The 18,722-nt window shown below is 36.9% G+C and overlaps 1 protein-coding gene across 1 annotated transcript in view; it reads right to left on the reverse strand.

Annotated features, from left to right (window-relative positions):
• Positions 1-18,722, reverse strand: part of Hydin (HYDIN axonemal central pair apparatus protein) — a 397,410-nt gene that overhangs the window by 351,772 nt on the left and 26,916 nt on the right. Inside the window, exon 2 of the mRNA XM_074055707.1 lies at positions 1,158-1,315. Coding sequence (XP_073911808.1) covers positions 1,158-1,292 — 135 coding nt within the window. The 5' untranslated portion in view covers positions 1,293-1,315. The remainder of the gene's footprint in view (positions 1-1,157; positions 1,316-18,722) is intronic.

Genomic DNA, 18,722 nt, shown 5'->3' on the forward strand with positions numbered 1-18,722 from the left:
AAATACTTATTTTTCCAACAAATATGATTTCTGTGATTGAACCCATTTAAATGAAGACACATTTCTAATACAGCTTTCAACTTGTTTTTTTAAGTTCTTTTTGATTGGAACACAGATGAGAGTAATGGAGTGTTAAGAGGTATCTATCAGCAATATTGTGATTTAAATTAAAACAATGAACAAAAAGCAAAAAGGCAGGAGTTTCTACAAATATGTACCAATAGCTACCACAAAAGAGAATGATTGATTTTATTTTTCTAATTGGAATACAAGTTGAGATTAGCTTTAAAAACGTAGTGGATACTATTTCAGCACTATGAATTTTTATTAGTATTGCCCCTACCACGTGGGCCATAATTCAGTTCTCAACAAATCATTAGCTATCATTTGGATGCAAATATTTTTATTTTAAAAGACAGGAGAATATGAATTTTCCCTAGATACCATTTAGTCATTATTTTAAAGCTCTGTGTTCTGTAAATACATAAACAAAAATAACTCTTGCCAACATCCAAGTAATAAATTATTCAGTTGAATCCTGTGAAGTTCTGACATTTGTCTGTTTTTGAACCATACAATGACAATTTCACATGGTTCTGCTCACTAATCAAAAAATTTTAATAGTTTGTTTATATAGTGCTATGATTTGAGTATGATCCCTAAAATTCATGTTTTGGACCCTTAATTCATATGGAGCCCTCATGAATAGATTAATGCTTTCCTTGGAGTCTGAATCCCTTTTTCTCTCTTCTGACATGGCCACTTGTTCTTCTACTCTCCAGGCATGTAAAAATGTAGCATGAGGCCCTTACTAAATGTACCTACAGTCTTGGACTTCCCAGGCTCCAGAGCCACAAGCTAAAATAAACCTCTTTTCTTTGTAAATCATCCAGTTTCTGATATTCTGTTATTGGAACAGAAAATAGACTAAGATAGTCTTACTCCAACAAATTAATTTAAGCAATTCAACCCTGCACTTTGAAATATATATGTATGCAATTTAAAAACTTCTCAGACTTTGAAAGATGCTTATGCTCTATAGCAGACTAACAACGGAATTGATATTAATCAGTCAGGATTTCTCTGTTTGATATTCTAAGAATGCCAGGCAGCAACTGACATTAATTATTTTACATAGAAATTCCCTGATGTGTTACCATTCGGTTTACTTCTTCTTCTGTAACCACCTTTGGACTCATGGGTGGCAAAACTTTGCTTTGGAATCCTTGCAGCATTTTGACCAACCCCATCTGAACGGCCCCCATGGACTCCTCAAGTCTTTTACTTGTCATTTTTGGTTATTTTCTTTGCCTACCTAAGAATGAAAAAAAAAAAAACATTTTAGAACAAATACATTCCTGAATACAGACCACAATTTTTAAAGGCTTTTCAGATGAGATCAGTGTGTTATGGCCATATGCTAAAGCTTTTTCAAATACAGGAAGGTTTACAAAATACTTCAAAAAATACATCAAATGCTTAGAACGCATATCTTAACTAAAATTTTTTACTCCATGTGACTAGATTTATCCTTATCCCAAAATCTAGAATCCATTTTAGACTGACTAAGAGATTCTAGACTCTGCTCAGGAAGACAGAAATACAAGTGGCTCCTACATTTTGTCACTTTTATCTTTCTAGTGAGATAAACACTGGCCAATAAACACTATAAAGCTTGCTACTTTATCTGTTTATTTGAACGTTCTCTCAGATAACAATCATCCCTTCAAACACAATAAACACAAGGCGTCCATCCTTCACAGCTGGGCAAGAGACTCAAAAGAAAAAAAAAAGGTAGTGTGAGATAAGATGGAGAAGAAGAGGTTTCTGGAAAAGTTTTGAAGTTTATGTCTAAATAAGTTATAAAGCACAAATATCTACAAATCAAAGAAATATAACCCCTCTCCTTTGCACATTGTGCCTGAGACTTCTAGCAAAACACTTTCAATTTTAGGGATAAATTTATGACTAAGTAGAGATTTGTTAATAGCAGGCTAGTTTACTCAACCATTGTACTAAAAGAAAGCCAAACTAAAAGTTCTTGATACAATATCAAATAAAACATTCTGAAGTAATTAAAAAGCTCACAAGACAGTAAAAAATTTCCAGACCAAAATATGGGAGAAAGGAGATAAAGGAAGATAGATTTAATAAAAATATAATAAGGTACACTAAAGTAAGGCAATAAAACATCCATGAAAATGATGCAAAACTTTTAAAAATGAACATTACTTATACTTATGGTAGAAAGCCTCTAAGCTGGTAGCCAACATAATACTGGATAAGCATCATGTAACATGCTTAGGTCAACACTGGACCACATTTACAAAAGTGGTCTCATAAGATTATGTTGCCTAGAGACACTATAGCCATCACAGTCTGTGTAAGTACACTCTGTGATGTTTGCTCAACACAGTCACCCAATGATGCTTTTCTCAGAAGGCAAAGAAGGTCCACCATGCTGTCATTGGAGACCATGAAGAAAAACAACGTAATGAAATACATTACTTAAAAATATAACCCAAGAAAAATGTCTAGAAATAAAACACGATTAAAAGATTCCAGTAGATTCCTAGTAAAACTGAGGAAAAAAACATTCTCTCTCTCTCCCTCTCTCTCTCTCTTTCTCTTTCTTCCTCTCGCTGTCTCTCTCTCTCTCTTCCTGTCTTCCTCTCTCTCTCTCTGTCTCTCTCTCTCTTTCTCTCTCTCTCTCTCTCTGTCACACACACACACACACACACACACACACACACACACACACACACCCCTCCAGCTACCACACTGCTAGGATACTCAGGAAACCTATACAGAGATCCATGTAGTAAGAAACCAAACACGCTAGAAATCGTGCGAATGAACTTAGAGATGGATCTTCTGTAGCAAGCCAGCAGCCAGGTGAATGAGGTTGAAGGCAGATATTTTTCCCAGCTCCAGTCAGTCATGACAAGAGCTGCATGAGAGATGCTGGGTAAGAGGAGTCCAGATATGTCACACACAAATTCTTGATCCACAGAAACTGAGAAAAAATAAATGTTGATTGTTTCAAGCTATTATGCTGGCACTTTGTTACACAGCATTAGATAACTAATATCAGCATTATAGCGAATTTACATGCAAAGAAAACTACTGTGAGGACTGCCCTGCTTTCCAGAAAGCCCAATTATGTCAGTAATGACCTTCTCATATTTTCCAGATGCACAAGGGGCATCATTGCTCTTGACATCCAAGCCAAATTTTGGTTGGGGGGGACATTCTATATTTGAGTGGTGACAACAGAAACAATCAAAAGCAGGGATAGTGATCATGACTTAAAAGTGGAATTTTTAAACGATTAAATATGACAAAGAAGAATGTCTTGTAGTGCTAAAGCCATACTTCAAAATAAATATATAATGAAGACAGTAATGAATACCTATGAATCCAATAGTACAAAAACCATCCATATAAAGTTGCACAAATAATGGGACATTTTAATATACTACTCTCAGTACAAGATATGTCAGGTAGACAAAGTAAGTAAGATCATAAAATATTTGCACCATATAATGCATTAAATAGGTTTAGGGATAGTATCAAATACTACATCCTAATAATAGATAACATAACTCCTCAAGAACAAAAGTAACAGTCACAAAATATGTCCAAGTATTTTGGAAAATATATAATCTAGAAATATTACAAATAATCCTCTGATCATAATACAATAAAACTAGAAATTAAAATCATCCTCAAAACCAGAAAGGCCAATTCACTTGAAAACTTTAAAACCTTCTATTAATGAACTTGAGCTAAAGATCTGAGAAAACTAAATTATCATTTCTGTTTATATGATAATAGTTACAAAGAACTAAAACATGGTAGTAAAAATCTACACCCAAATTATACATGCATATACACTTGACCCAGCATTCCTGCTCCAGGAACCTGTCCAAATGACATGCTGGCAAAAATAAGAAATGATGCACAAGTCAAAAAACGACTGGATACCCATTGGGGGTCAAAAAGGAGAGATCAGGGGAGAGGAGTAGAAGAAAGATTTCACTGACTGTACCCCATTGTAGTGCCGACTTTCAAACTATGTCAATATTTTACATGTCAAAATTCAAAAAGAACTAAGAGGGAAAAAAATCAATTCTTAAAAATTGAAAACAAACTGAAACAAATGAACCTGACTATGTATCAAGCTGGTGTTAAGCCACAAAGAGAAAACAATTACTCCAACAGACCTTAGAAGTGTTTTGAGCATACATCCTCAATAGGAAAGGCTGTTAAAAACACAGAGAACAACAGACAAATCTTACCATGTATTGAATGGTTTTACTATTGGTTATAATACCAGTAACAACGTTTTAAACAAATAAATAGCTATATCAATATTGTTTTTAAAAAGAAGCTTTTGCGCATTTAAGAAAATATAAAACCAAAGAAGTTCTCATATTAAGAAGTCGTATTTTTTCTTTTTTGGTGCTAACGATTAACCTTGGGGTCTTGTGCACGTTAAGCATGTACTCTACCACTGACTTTACCCCCAGCCCTGAGTACCATAATCCTCAATTTAAATTGAAATATGAGTGCAAGATCATGATAGTGCTCTCTTTTTAAATAACCTGCCCACTGCAAAAGCCCAGAAGCAATGGGAGCACAGTACTAATGATATTGAAGACTGTGGTCTTCAATACCATTTACCACCAAGCTCCTAAGAAAAATGGGTAATTTGCGGTTGAGGGCACAAAATGTGTACGATGAACTTGGAGCATTCTATCACACCATAAAAAAGGAAGTTATCGAAGGCTACCAGGATCGGGTTAAGGGTCCAGAGCAACTTCAAAGAGTTCCCACTCACCAAAGAAAGAACAATGTGAGAATTAAAAACAAAAGTCTGTAGTGGATTAGGTATTTTTTTTTTCCAATCTAAGATCAAATAATACTGAAAATATCATTTGGCCACCTTTGGAAGTTTCTAAGGCACCAAACTAATTATTTTAGAAATAATGAAAGGAAAGTCTCTACTTTTTCAAGTACAAATTGCATTGTGGGTTAACAAAATAGTTGATGAAGGAAATTATTCTTCATAAAAGAATTCCAGCTAATAAATGCAAAAAATGACAGAAAAAATAACCACCATTCTGCAGCTCCTAATGAATGAAAGATCATCAATGCTAAAACAATTAGGTAAGATGTTTCTGAAGAACTTTATTGTTACTCACGCAGGATGACAACACCTGAGCCCTCTGAGTCAATTAACACTAAAAGAGCAAAAAAATAGCAAGGGAATACGACGGAGGGGTGAACTTGTTCAAAGGACACTGTATACATCTACGAAATTTTCACAATGTGATCCCCTTGTGCTATTAATGATAAAATAAAAAGAGTAAAAGGTAGGTATAAAGTGCTATCTGATGCCATGTAGCACACACCACCAGTCGTGAAGCACTACTAACAAAAATCTAGACCTAAATCTAGCTAAGTTTCTAGACCTATCAACTAGGCTGCAGAAGGTAAGAGGGAAGAGAGGAACATGCATATTTGGTAAGAATACAATTAAGCCAAATCCAGAAAGTAGAAAATGGCATAGGAAAATGGCCCGTTTATTGACTAATAAATACCACAAGGGAGAGAAAGAATGCTTATGAATTTAAAAAGAGTCTCACCAAACATATGCAAGGTAGAAGATATCTGGATTATGATCCACAAAGTGAGTAACAATGATAAAAGTAATTACTGTTCATTAAATATTTTTGTTCCTTTAACTAACTACATAATACTTCCACAAACTATGTACATCCCAAAAGATTAATGGTTCTATTATTATTATTGCCTAAATATGTCAATAAACAAAATACTTTAAAAAAACTATTGTTCATTTTGTTGAGTAAGAATAATGAGGAATTGAGATTGATTTTCTTAAATACGTTCCCATCTGTTAGAGAAATTTGGTGAAGTATTTGCAGGGGTAAAGAGAAATCATACCTGAGATTTATGTTAAAATACTCCAGGAAAATGTAGTGTGTGTGTGTGTGTGTGTGTGTGTGTGTGTGTGTGTGTGTAAAATCAAATGAGAGCGAGAGAATGGTGAGAACTGCTGAAGCTGGATTACAATATACTTTCTAATTTTTTGCATGTTTTAAATTTTCATAATTAAAAATCTTAATACACTAAACCCATTTTTAAAACTGGAAAGGAACCTCCACCACTGATAAAAATAGAGTACGCATACTTTCTCTTATTCCTTCCACTAAATATAGCAAAGCCCCTGGACATTTTATACACAATAAAAGAAGGAAGATGGAAAGGATGAGAGAGGAAGGCAGACTGGTTAGGGACCTCAGACTCAGACAACTGCAGAGGGGTGAGGTCCCTCAGTTTTCTTTTGCCTCATACACTTCAGAGTGGGGACTGGATAAGCCAACAATCTGAAAAACAAACAAACAAAAAACAGGAAAGGATCAGCTCAGCAAAAAACTTAGACAAAACCCTTCTGCTCTTGCCACGCCCCAGAGGAAAAACTGCAGCCCACCTCCAATCCTACCAACAAAACAAAATGGAAACCTAGACTTTTAACCTGTCTAGGTTGTAACGAGGCACCCCAATCATGCTGCCAACATGGTGTCTGAAAAAGCAAAGTGTCAGAAGAGGTAATGAGGAGGAGACTGGACACAATCCAGTTAGAAAATGGGTGAAAGACATGAAGAGACACCTCCACCAGAGAGGATATAAAAATAGTAAAAAGAATATGAAAAAGACATTCAGCATCACTAGTCATCAAGGAAACACAAATTAATACCATAGTGAGATATATGGTGCTAACCAAATACCTATCAGAATAACTAAAGTTTAAAAATAGGGACAGTATTAAATGCTGGCAAGCATGCAGATAAACTGATCTCTCATTGCTGATAGGAACGTAAAATGGTACCGTCACTCAGGAAAACAGTTAGGCAGTTTCTTAGAAAACCATACATGCACTGAGCTGACAGTCACATTCCTGAACATTCACCCCAGAGAAAACACACCCACACAAAAACCTGAGCATGATCATTCACAGTACCTTTATTTGGAACAGCCCCAAATGATAAACCACCAAAATCTCTCTCAATAGGTGAATGCTGAAGCAAACTGGTCTATCTCTATGGTGGAGTATTACTCAGCAATGAAAACAAAACAAAACAAAAACCTATGGATACACTTGACAATTTGGATGGGTCTCTGGCAAAAAAAGTGAAAAGGCCAATCTCAAAAGGTCACATAATATGATTCCATTTATATAACATTCTCAAAGTGACAAAATTATAGAGATGAAGAACAAATTGCCAGTTGTCAAGGGTTAGGCTAGTAACTGACTGGGGAGAAAGGTTGATTATAAGGGGGCCGCACAAGGAGATTTTTATGGTAATGAAACAGACATGTAAAAGGAGATAAAATGTCAGGCAAAATCTGGAGCTTGTGCAGCTTGAATAAATAAAAGAAAAAATTCTACTAGTAAGTTTTTCTCTTCTTTTAAGCTGTGAGTTTATTTCATGCAACAGCACTGAACCTGGTACCAGATTTTTCTGTATCTTGATTATGGTGGTGGCTCTATAAAGCCACATATGCAATAAATGTGACATGAAACCATATACCCACACACATTGTACCAATGACAATTTTCTGGTTTTGATACTGTACTACAGCCATGCAAGATATAACCAACCAACGGAGAAACGAGGGGTCAGAGTGTGAGAACTGCTTTGTATTTTCTTTGCAACTTCTTATACATTTCTAAATGTTTCAATTTTTAAAACTTTTTCAGGAAAGATTGGCAAAATGCACTGAAGAAATGTTGTGGAGGTGGGCATGCATCGGCTAATGAATAGGTAGCATATAAACCAGTAACTTCATTTTGGCAATTTTTAAAACCTGCGTATCCTTCGATGCATAGATATTGTTTGGCAGATTTTGGCCCCAGTAAAAAGATATATTTGTGAGCTATGTTACCATTTAAATTGATCATTCTGACTCAATAGAATTTCTTCCTTTTATCAAACCCAAAGTAGTTATTTTATTAAAATATGATGACTGAGGTCTATTTGATCAAAACCCATTTATTCTTACAACTAATTTTAAGTACTTTAAAATGTTGGCCATTTTCCTTTTGTGCCTGATCACTAACAATTTGCTGAAATTCCAGTGTGTAGCTCTTGGATCCTGCATTTGCAGCTCTGTTTTATCGAGTGTTAAGGTATTGTCCCCTGAAAATTAGCTCATGATCTCTCCTTCTGAGTGTAGTGTCCTTCCTCCACCTTTTCATGGATTCTTCCCCAGTCCCCTGTCATTTCCTTCGCGAAGCAATTTCTGATCCATAGCTGGAAGTGACTGCTACCCTCTTTGACCTTCTAGTAGCTTACTTTTTTTCTCTTTTATTGCACCTAAAACTTTCTATTTGGTAGTTAAGTGTGTGCTTATTCTAATCTTAATAGACTATAAGCTCCTTGATGTAAAGACTTATGCATAGTGTCTTGTATATAATGTATGCTTCTGAATTCCTAATGATCATCTACCAGTGAACTCAGTAAACTAGATAGAGTCAGTATTTGGGAATGGAAAGGGAGTAATTTACAAATGGCAATCATCAAGCTCCAATATCTAACCAAGGACTGAAATAATGAAAATGTCCCTGGAATGTCTTGTGTCATGTGATCCATGGGTCAACTTCACCCCCTGCTTCTTAAGACCTTGCTCAAGACTAAATATGATAAAACAGGCCACAAACCAAAGAACTTTTTAACTAAAGAGTTTAGGATAGCAAAGCCCCTACTTATCATAAGGCCCCAGCAAAAAGAAGATTCAGAGAATCTTCAAGGATAGAATAAATTTATTTTTTTTTAGTTAACTTCATGAACTCTTACAGTGATATTTTCATTAAAAAGACATTATATTCCTTCTCACCCCTCCCCCATGCATACCTGCACATCCACACTTATACACACTCTTTGTTCTTCCTCTTTCTCTTCCTCTATTTCTTATCATCGTGCTTTACATCATCAGTTCTCAAGCCTGTGGTCCAAGAGTCATCCTCAACCCCTCCTGCTCCTTTCCCCACATCCCATCAGGTTTAGTCCTGTTGCCTCTCTCTTGCCCCACCCCCAAGCCTTATAATTTTTCTGAGACCAGTACAATAGTCTCCCAACTGGGCTGCCTACCTCCAGACTTTCACAGTCTTTAAAAAAATCTTGAAAAGGTATGAATTTCAGATTTTATCTCCCTGCTCCCACTCCTTATATAATGAAGACCTCGGTCTCAGTGTGATGTAGCAGGCCCTTTCCTCTGCTTCCTGTCTGCTTTGCAGCCTCCCCTGTTGCTCCATGGTAAGCATCCATCTCCCTTCCCTGCTGTCCTCTCTTCTATTCCATGCTCACACTCACTCACAGATGGTCCTGCCACCAGACTCACAGTGCTCTCTTCCTTTTCAATTCCTGTAGTCATCTCATGTGACTTCAGAGCTCATATGCAGCTAAAAATCCATTGAAAACACTTCTACCTCCATTATTCTTCAACCTTCATTCCCATTGATGCCTGGTAGGTCTCAGCATCTCCAGATGCTGCTCTATTTAAATACAACCTTTAGTTTAAATGTCCCACTCTCACAGGTTTACAGTTAACAAGAAAATACTAGACCCAAGATATATTAGAAGAAAAGCAAATTGCAGAACACTATGTATGATATGATTCCATTTCTGGAAACATACAAATAAATAATGAGCAGAAAAACATGGAAGAACATGTACCAAATCATTAACAGTACATTTAAAATAATAATAAAGATTACAGCAAACTATTCAAATTATAAAGAATTTTCACTTCCTAAGTGGATTTGATTTTTCAGTGTCTGAAGTTTTTACTAAAAGCATGTACTACTTTTTAAATTTAAAAATATGAACAATTAAACACTATGGTGAGGCATGGCAGGGCACCCTTCCCTATCCATATAAGCCACCTTTCAGCGCCCTCTCTCCCTAGTGCTTCCCCTATACCTGGCTGCAGCCTCCTCATGCCCCTTCATCTCCTGGCCCTTCTTGCTTCTTTCATATCCTCATTCTCTTGCCTCTCTAGCCTAAAACTCACAGTTAATTTTCTCACCCAGTCTCTCAGCAATTTTGTCAGCACCCTGATTCCAAGTCTGGCCATCAGAACCAGTACAACCCTGACACTGGTGGTCCAGCTGTTCTGATACTTCTCTCTCACACCCAGGCTGTTGGGACTACGTGAGGAAACCGTACAACAGCTCAGAATCAAGTCAATGAAAATTCAAAGTCTCCAGCCTCCATGGGGCCCCAGGCTACCTAGTCTTTTACCATTGTCAGCTTTGATCCCAACAGCTATTTCAGGCCTTCCCTCCATTTCTCCCCCTGTAGCTGTAGATGTATCCTACCCCTATCCCTTCTGAGCTCCAGCACTATCAACTCAATGCCTACAAGACATATTCACCCAGGTGAATGTACCTTAAGCCAAGCATGATATGCCCCCCCCGCCCACCCACTCTACTTTCTAATGTCTTACCTCTTTGAGGAAACCATCATTCACACAATTGTCCATGATCTAAGTTCAGGCATTGTCTATGGCTTCTCTCTCCACCAACTAATCATATAATAACTAAAGATTTGTTGAACACTTTCTATGTGCCAGTGTTCCAAGCATTATATGTATTAATTTAATCCCCACAACAATTCTAGATAAAGGTACTATTACTTTCCCATAGCACAGATAAGGAAACCAAGGCACAGAGAAAGTAAGTAATGAGCCCCAGTTCACACAGTAGGAAAGGGAAGAGCTGGAGCAGAACCATCACTCTGGTCCCAGAGTCTGAGCACTATTCTGCCCTTACCTTGTGACACTCCCTCCTTGATACTTCGCAGATCCATCTACTCCTTTCTGTCCCTGCTGGCCCTCCTTTTTCTTTAAGTGTCACTATCACACCTTGCCTGGATGACTAAAACTTAACTGACCTCCATGGTTCTAGAACAGTGTCTCCACTCCCACTCCCTACCCCAGTCTTTCTCTACACTGCAACCACAGAATCCTTCAAAGAGCAGCTTTGGGCATCCCATTTCCCTGCCTAAAATCCTTTGGTCCAGAAAATTCTTCAGGCTCCTTTCTAGGAACCTGTCCTTCTTCTACTTTCTGCTCGATGTAGACTTCAGAGTGTGTTAGTGGTCACACACCTGGAATGCCTTTATCACCTCCCCTTCCCACCCCCCCACAGCTAATTCCCATTTGTCTTTCTGGAATCAATGGTAATCACTTTCTGGACTCAGGTATTGCTTCATTTGGAAAACCTTCCCTGACTCTCCAAGACATCCCCTTTTATGATCTCCCCTATCCTCATGTTCACCCCTCCTTACTGGAAGTTCCTTTTCTTTTTCTGTATTCCCAGAACCTAGTATAGGACATCCTACGTATGCTTATTTGTTAAATGTGTTTAATTAATTAACTAATCAATCCATTAAAATTACTTTCTACTGTCCCCAAATGTGCCAGGCTATTTCACATCCCTATGCCTTTACGCAGGCTCATTGTTTCTCCTCACATCCATGTCCCCATTGCATAGCAAACTTCTATTCATCCTATAAAAGCCATCTCAAGGGGCCCAAGAAGCAAGGCTTTCTCTGGTACACTTGAATGGCAATTACTCTGTTCTTTGCATAAACCTCTACTGCTACATAAAATAAATGCACTTTATGGCAATTATTTGCTTATGAGCCTATCTCTCCCTCCAGAATATAAGCTTCTTGACTTTAGGGACCATGTGTCATTGTCACATAGAAATGGCTTAGTAAATAATTGCTGAACTGAATGATTAAATTGCACTAATTAAAACGAATTTTCACTAAACTAAAAAATCTCTCAGAGAAAGTATTTCTTCCCTCTTTTGCTTTGTTTTTCTTAATTTAAATGTCAAATTTCAACTTCTAGTGTCTCTACTTAACAGAGTCCAGGTTAATTAAGGATTCGGTAACTATGACCTAATGGCTTTTCATGCCTTCATAGATTTGCACCACTGGATTCCCTTTTTCCCATTATTTTATTTTTGACTTAGCATATATTAGTAATACAAGGAAATTTCATTGTGATAATTCCATACATGCAAACAGTGAACTTTAAACAAGTTCATCCCCTCCATTATATTTCCATTCTCCGCCCCCTCATTCTTCCCCTTTTTCATTTTAGTCTAGTTTCCACAAATTAGCAGGAATGTGATATTTGGCCTTTTGAGCTTGGTTTATCTCACTCAGCATGATCTTCAGGTCCATCCATTTCCCTGCAAATGACATAACTTCATTTTTCTTTACGGTACTGTTGAGCACCTCAGCTGTTTCCACAGATAGGGCATAAAAATGTTTGGGAGTAGATAATCTTAAGCACAAAATTCATTTTCTTTAGGGAGCTGTGTTCTGTTCACCTCTGGGAATTCATAAGGGAGCTGAGTTTAAAAGAGTTCAAATTCAGAGTAGATTGCTGCCTTTTAAAGCAGAATTTCATGATGTATGTTATTAAATCAGTGAATGCCTCCAGATGCTATAGGGATGTGTACATGTCACATTAATAACTATCATGATCACCGTAATCATACCCCCATTCCTGGTCTCTGTGCTTTCTTTTCATCTTAAATATCTCAAAAATTTATTTCCTTCTATTTTTATTCTACAATCCTCCATTTCCAATCCCTTCCTTCTTCGCAGAAAAGTCAAACAAAAATGTCCTATTTTCCCAGTTAAATATCAGAAAAGAAAGGAAATCTTTTATTTTATCATTTTTATACTTACTTACATGTGTATACATTGTTTGGACCACCTTCCCCCTCTCCTCACTCTCCCCAATCCCCACTCTCTCCCACCCCATATACTCCCCCACCCTCACTTCCAGGCAGAACCTGTTCTGCCCTCTTGTTTTCCTATTTTGTTGAGGAGATAATAAGAAGACATAATAAGAAAGACTGCATTTTGCTAGTTTGGGATAAAGATAGCTGTACAGAAAGATTCTCAGCATTGCTTCCATGCACTTGTGTATTGCGACCCACATTGGTTCATCTCTACCAGACCTCTTCACTACTTCCTGGTCCCCTTTCTACAGTGGCCTCTGCCAGTTTAAGATTACTGTATTCACTCCTCTACAGTGTGCACATCAAACACTTTCAAGTTTTAGGTTTCCTTCCCTTTCCCAATTCCTCCTGTGCGCAGTCTTCCCTTAGTGTGTGACCCATGTCCAATAATATTACTGCATTTGTTTTAGGTCTGTAATCCTCATATGAAGGAGAACATGAGATTTTTGGCCTTCTGAGACTGGCTAACTTTGCTTAAGATGATGTTCTCCAGTTCCATCCATTTCATTCTTCTTTGTGGCTGAGTAAAATTCCATTGTATATAAGCATTACCTTTTCTTAATCTATTCATCAGTAATGGGGCAACTTGGCTGTTTCCATAGTCTTTCTATATACCAACAATGAACAAATTGAGAAAAAATATAGGAAAACAATTCCATTTACAATAGCCTCAAAAAATCAATTACCTAGGAATAAACTTAACAAAGGATGTAAACGACCTCTACAAGGAGAACTACAAACCACTGAAGAAAGAGATCAAGGAAGACTATCGAAGGTAGAAGGGGCTCCCATGTTCATGGATTGGCAGAATCAACATAGTAAAAATGGCTATACTACCAAAAGCAATCTATATGTTTCACACAATGCCCATCAAAATCCCAATGACATTCATCACAGAGACTGGTCATTTGGAAACACAAAAGACCATGAATAGTCAAGGCAATAATACTCAGCAAAAAGAGCAATGCTGGAAGGTATCACAATACCCGACTTCAAACTACACTACAGAGCCATAGCAATACAAACAGCATGGTACTGGCACAAAAACAGATATGAAAACTAATGGAAGAGAATAGAGGACCCAGATATGAATCCACACAGCTATGCCCACCTTATTTTTGACAAAGGTGCCAAAAAACATATGATGGAGAAAAGAGCCTCTTCAACAAATGTTTCTGGGAAAGTGGTTACCTCCCTGCAGAAAACTGAAACTAGATCCATGTCTATCACCCTGTACTAGTATCAACTCAAAGTGGATTAAGGACCTTAATATCAGACCCAAAACTCTGAAGTTAGTACAGAAAGAGCAGGGAATACTTTGGAAGCAATAGGTATAGGCAAGGACTTCCTCACTAGAACTCCAGCAGCCCAGCAACTAAGAGAAAGGATGGACAAATGGGACTACATGAAATTAAAAAGCTTCTATGCAACAAAAGAAATGGTCTCTAAACTGAAGAGACCACCCACAGAGTGGGAGAAAATATTTACTGGCTATACATCAAAGGACTGATAACCAGAATATACAGGGAGCTCAAAAAACTAAACTCCTCCAAAATCAATGAACCAATAAAGAAATGGGCAACTGAACTAAACAGAACTTTTTCAAAGGAAGAAATCCAAATGGCCAAAATCAACATGAAAAAATGCTCACCATCTCTGGACATAAAGGAAATGCAAATCAAAGCCACACTAAGATTCCACCTCACCCTTATTAGAATAGCTAGCATCAAGAACACCAACAACAACAAATGTTGGTGAGGATGCAGGGAAAAATGAACCCTCATACACTGCTGGTGGGAATGCAAGCTAGTACAACCACTTTGGAAAACAATATGGAGGCTTCTTAAAAATCTAAACATAGGTCTGCCATATGATCCAGCAATCCCACTCCTAGGGATATACCCGAAGGTATTTGACTGAGGTTATTACAAAGGCACCTGCACACCCATGTTTATTACAGCATTATTTGCAAAAGCTATGCCATGGAAATCTCAGAAAATTTAAAATCCTTTCTATCCAGGAAGCAACATGTAAAATATAAATCTCAACTTCAGTACCAAACTCTGTATTTCATATTTACACATGCATTTCTGTAGTCCACATACTTTTAGCACATTTTTAAAATATAAGCTTTTACTGATAAAAATGTTTTTCCCCAATTTAAAAAAAATTCTTTTTGGAAAGAACTGAGCAATAATAAGCCAAGCCCAGAGGAAGTACCTTGCTTCTACTAGGACCAAAGATTTTGGAGCCATCAGTCCTGGGTTTTAATCTTCCTGGGCCTCAAATGTGCTCAGAAGAATAATGAGAATAATAAGAGAGAGGTTATTGTAATAGCTTCCAATTGCCACATAATAAAATTATCCCTCATCATGTTGATCCATGTGCAAACCTAGATGTTTTTCTGGTATGCTGAAAGGCTTAATTTTTATTTAGTTTTAAAATACCATGGTTATCCAGGTACCAGTGGCTCACACCTGTAATCCTAGCTACTCAGGAGGCAGAGATCAGGAGGATTAAGGTTCAAAGCCAGCCAGGGCAAATAGTTCGCAAGACCCTATCTCAAAAAGACCCTTCACAAAAAAAAGTGCTCAAGGTGTAGACCTTGAGTTCAAGCCCAAGTATGGCAAAAAAGTAAGCAAATAAATAAATTAAATTAAATACTATGTTTAAAGGTCACCGAAGAAAGAATTTTTGTTAATTGTTGGAAATTAACTAAACCTTATCTTTATATTACTTTCTTGTCACTGTAACCATTTATCTGAGTACAACAACTGAAAGGGGGAATTTATTCACACTTGGGGTTTCTCAGGTGTCAGTCCTCTCTGCAGAAGCATTGTGTGAGTGGGGGGGGGTGTAGTGGAGGTAATCTAACCAATGTACAATGTAAGAAACCATTGGAAATTGGCACAATGAATCCTCCCACACCACAAATATATGCTAATGAAAATGAAAAAATAAAACATCCCAAAATAAATAAATAGATTAGTCCTGAAAATATTGGACAAAATAACAATGTTTAAGTAATAATATACAATGTTTATTCTCACAATTTCTGTCATTCAAAAATTTGAAAGAAGTTTAGCCAGGTGCTTATGACTTTTCTCACTCAGGAGGTTGCAGTCAAAGATGGCAGCCAGGACTGCAGTCATCTGAAGGCTTGATTAGGGTTGGAAAATCCATTTCCAAGATGGTTCATTCACAAGGCCAGCAAGCATGGCTATTGGTAACAGACCCAGATCTCCTCCTTTTGGATCTCTCAACAAGGCTGTTTGTGTGTGTGTCCTCAAAGTTTGAAGACTGGCTACATCCAGAGTAAGCCACCCAAGAGGTCATGGGAGAAGCTACTATGTCTTTTTTGACTCAGAAGTCATACAATCATTTACACATCTAGGGATCACATAGATTATCCCAACTCAATGTGGGAGAGGTCTCACAATGACATAAGTACCAGAAGTGAAGATGACTGGGGGCCATCTTGGAAGCCATCTATTATATCCACCTCATATAATATTATCAAGATTAAATGAGACAGCATTTGAAAAGTACTTCACTTTGCACAGCATCTGGTATATAGTTGTTCTTGGCATTATTGTTAGTATAAAGTTTGTTTAAAATCAAAAAACAACAATAAGAAAACCAAAAGAGAAGGAAATTCTATTCAATGAAACCTGCTTGCTTGAAGTAAATGTGAGTGTATAAACCTTCTCACGTGCTATTACACTGTGGGATGTTGAGCAACATTTTAGCAGGAAAATATCAAATTAAAAAATAAGGAAAATACTGAATAGAACATGACTTTTGTTGTCAGTGGGGGAATTCTCTAGACACTTGCTGAGTAAAAAGATTAATTTTCATTTTATAACCCCACCTCATCTTCTGGTTTTCCACTGTCTCTAAAGCTGTTATGCTCCTTGGTTTTTTATTTGTTTGATCTCTTTTAAATTGGATTATTTCAGATTTTATAGGTTTCACATTGGCCTCTGCTCTCTTCCCCTTGAAATAGTTTTTGAAGACAATGTGTCTCTGCAGGGTGTGCAATTCTTATATCTGAGGCAAATCAAAAAGAGACAATTTTCAGGGAAAAAAATTCTCCTATTTGATCCCTGTTGAAGAAAAGTAAAATTCCAATGTATAAGGAAAAGTAACTTCTCCAAGTTCTCAGATTACAAAAGAACTGCTTTCCCATAAGAAAATATCAAGTGCTGACAACTTGTTCAAATTGTAGAAGTTTCCAGACCTGACATACATAAGGGAAAAGACAAACAGCCAACTACAAGCCATGTCAGACAAAGATTGATAATAGTAAGAGTCAAGAGAGAGATACAGCTGGTGGAGTGGCTCAAGTGGCAATAGCACCTGCCTAGCACAGGCAAGAAGTCCTAAATTCAAACCCCAGTGCCTCCAAATACATAAATAAATAAATAAATAAATAAATAAAATAAAGGTAGTCTGAGAGAGATACAGCTCCAAAACATGCTTATTGTGTTTTGTGAGCCCCAATTCACATCATTAATTATTAGCATAGATTAACTGTACAAAATAATGGTTTCATCATGACATTTTACATATGCACAAAATTTTTATGATTAAAAAACCATGACTATAAGAATTAAAGTTTCAAAATTACAGATTACTTTTTTCATGTGGGAGTTGTTACCTTTCAATTTAATAAATAGTAGATGTGACAGTAAATTTTGTGTGCCAACTTGACTGGATCACAGGATGCCCAGATATATGCGTAAACATTATTTCTGAGTGTGTCTATGAGGGTGTTTCTGAAAGAGATTATCACTTGAACTGGTGGGCCTCCCAATGTGAATGGGTAGCATACAATTCACTGAGGACCTGAATAGAAATAAAAAGGTATGGGGAGAAAGAATTCACCCTCTCCCTGCCTGACTGCCTGAACTGGGATGTTGATCTCCCACCATTGGTATTTTTGGTTTTCAGGCATTCAGATGCAGACTGAAGTCAGCCTTCAAACTATGCCACCAGCTTTTCTGGGTCTCGAGCTGGCCAATAGCAGATCATGGGACTTCTCAGCTTCCACAATCCCATGGGTCTATACCTTATAGTAAATCTCTTCCTAGAGATAGATATAAATCTAGACAGAGATATGCTATGGATTCTGTTTTCCTAGACAACCGTGACTGGTAGAAAATCTACTACATGCAAATCACTGTATTAGTTAACTATAAAGAAAATTATACCACTTTTGAGGAGTGAAGATGAAATAGTGATATAGTTACTAGCATATGGTAATAAGCACCCAAAAATCCAACTTAATTTTGAACTCTACATCTAGGCTTCACATCTCTAAGTGAAAATCACTGCAACAATTTGATTGAACAAGTGATAAATTTTTATTTTAATTTCAATAAGGTAGAAATAGTGATATCATCTTGAAACAGAACACTTCCAGCACACAGAGAGTCCCCTCATGCTCCTCTCTTTATAAGCCCTTTCCACCCACTGAAGCCAACCACTTTTATATAAGTCACTTCCTTGCTTCTCTTTTATATTTAAACATGCATCCCTGAACACTATGGTCTTGGTTGGTGTTTGATATTTAGAATAGTAGAATTACATAGTGTGTGATTTTCTGTGTCTAGCGTCTGTTAATCTAATTTATGTAGCTATTTTGCTGAATGCAGCTGTAGTACATTTAAGTTATGTAAAACAGTCCATTGTTTGAATATACTGAAATTTTTTTATCCATTCTACCCTTGATTAACATGAGTTGTTTCCAAGTCAACACTATTACAAATAATGATGCCATAATCATTTTGTAAATGCCTCTCCATGAACAAAGGCAAGCAGAGTATATATCTAGGAAAGAAATTGCTAGATCCTAGAGTATGTG

Source organism: Castor canadensis, chromosome 15 (genome assembly GCF_047511655.1).
Source record: "Castor canadensis chromosome 15, mCasCan1.hap1v2, whole genome shotgun sequence".
In the NCBI taxonomy this organism is placed as follows: Eukaryota; Metazoa; Chordata; class Mammalia; order Rodentia; family Castoridae; genus Castor; species Castor canadensis.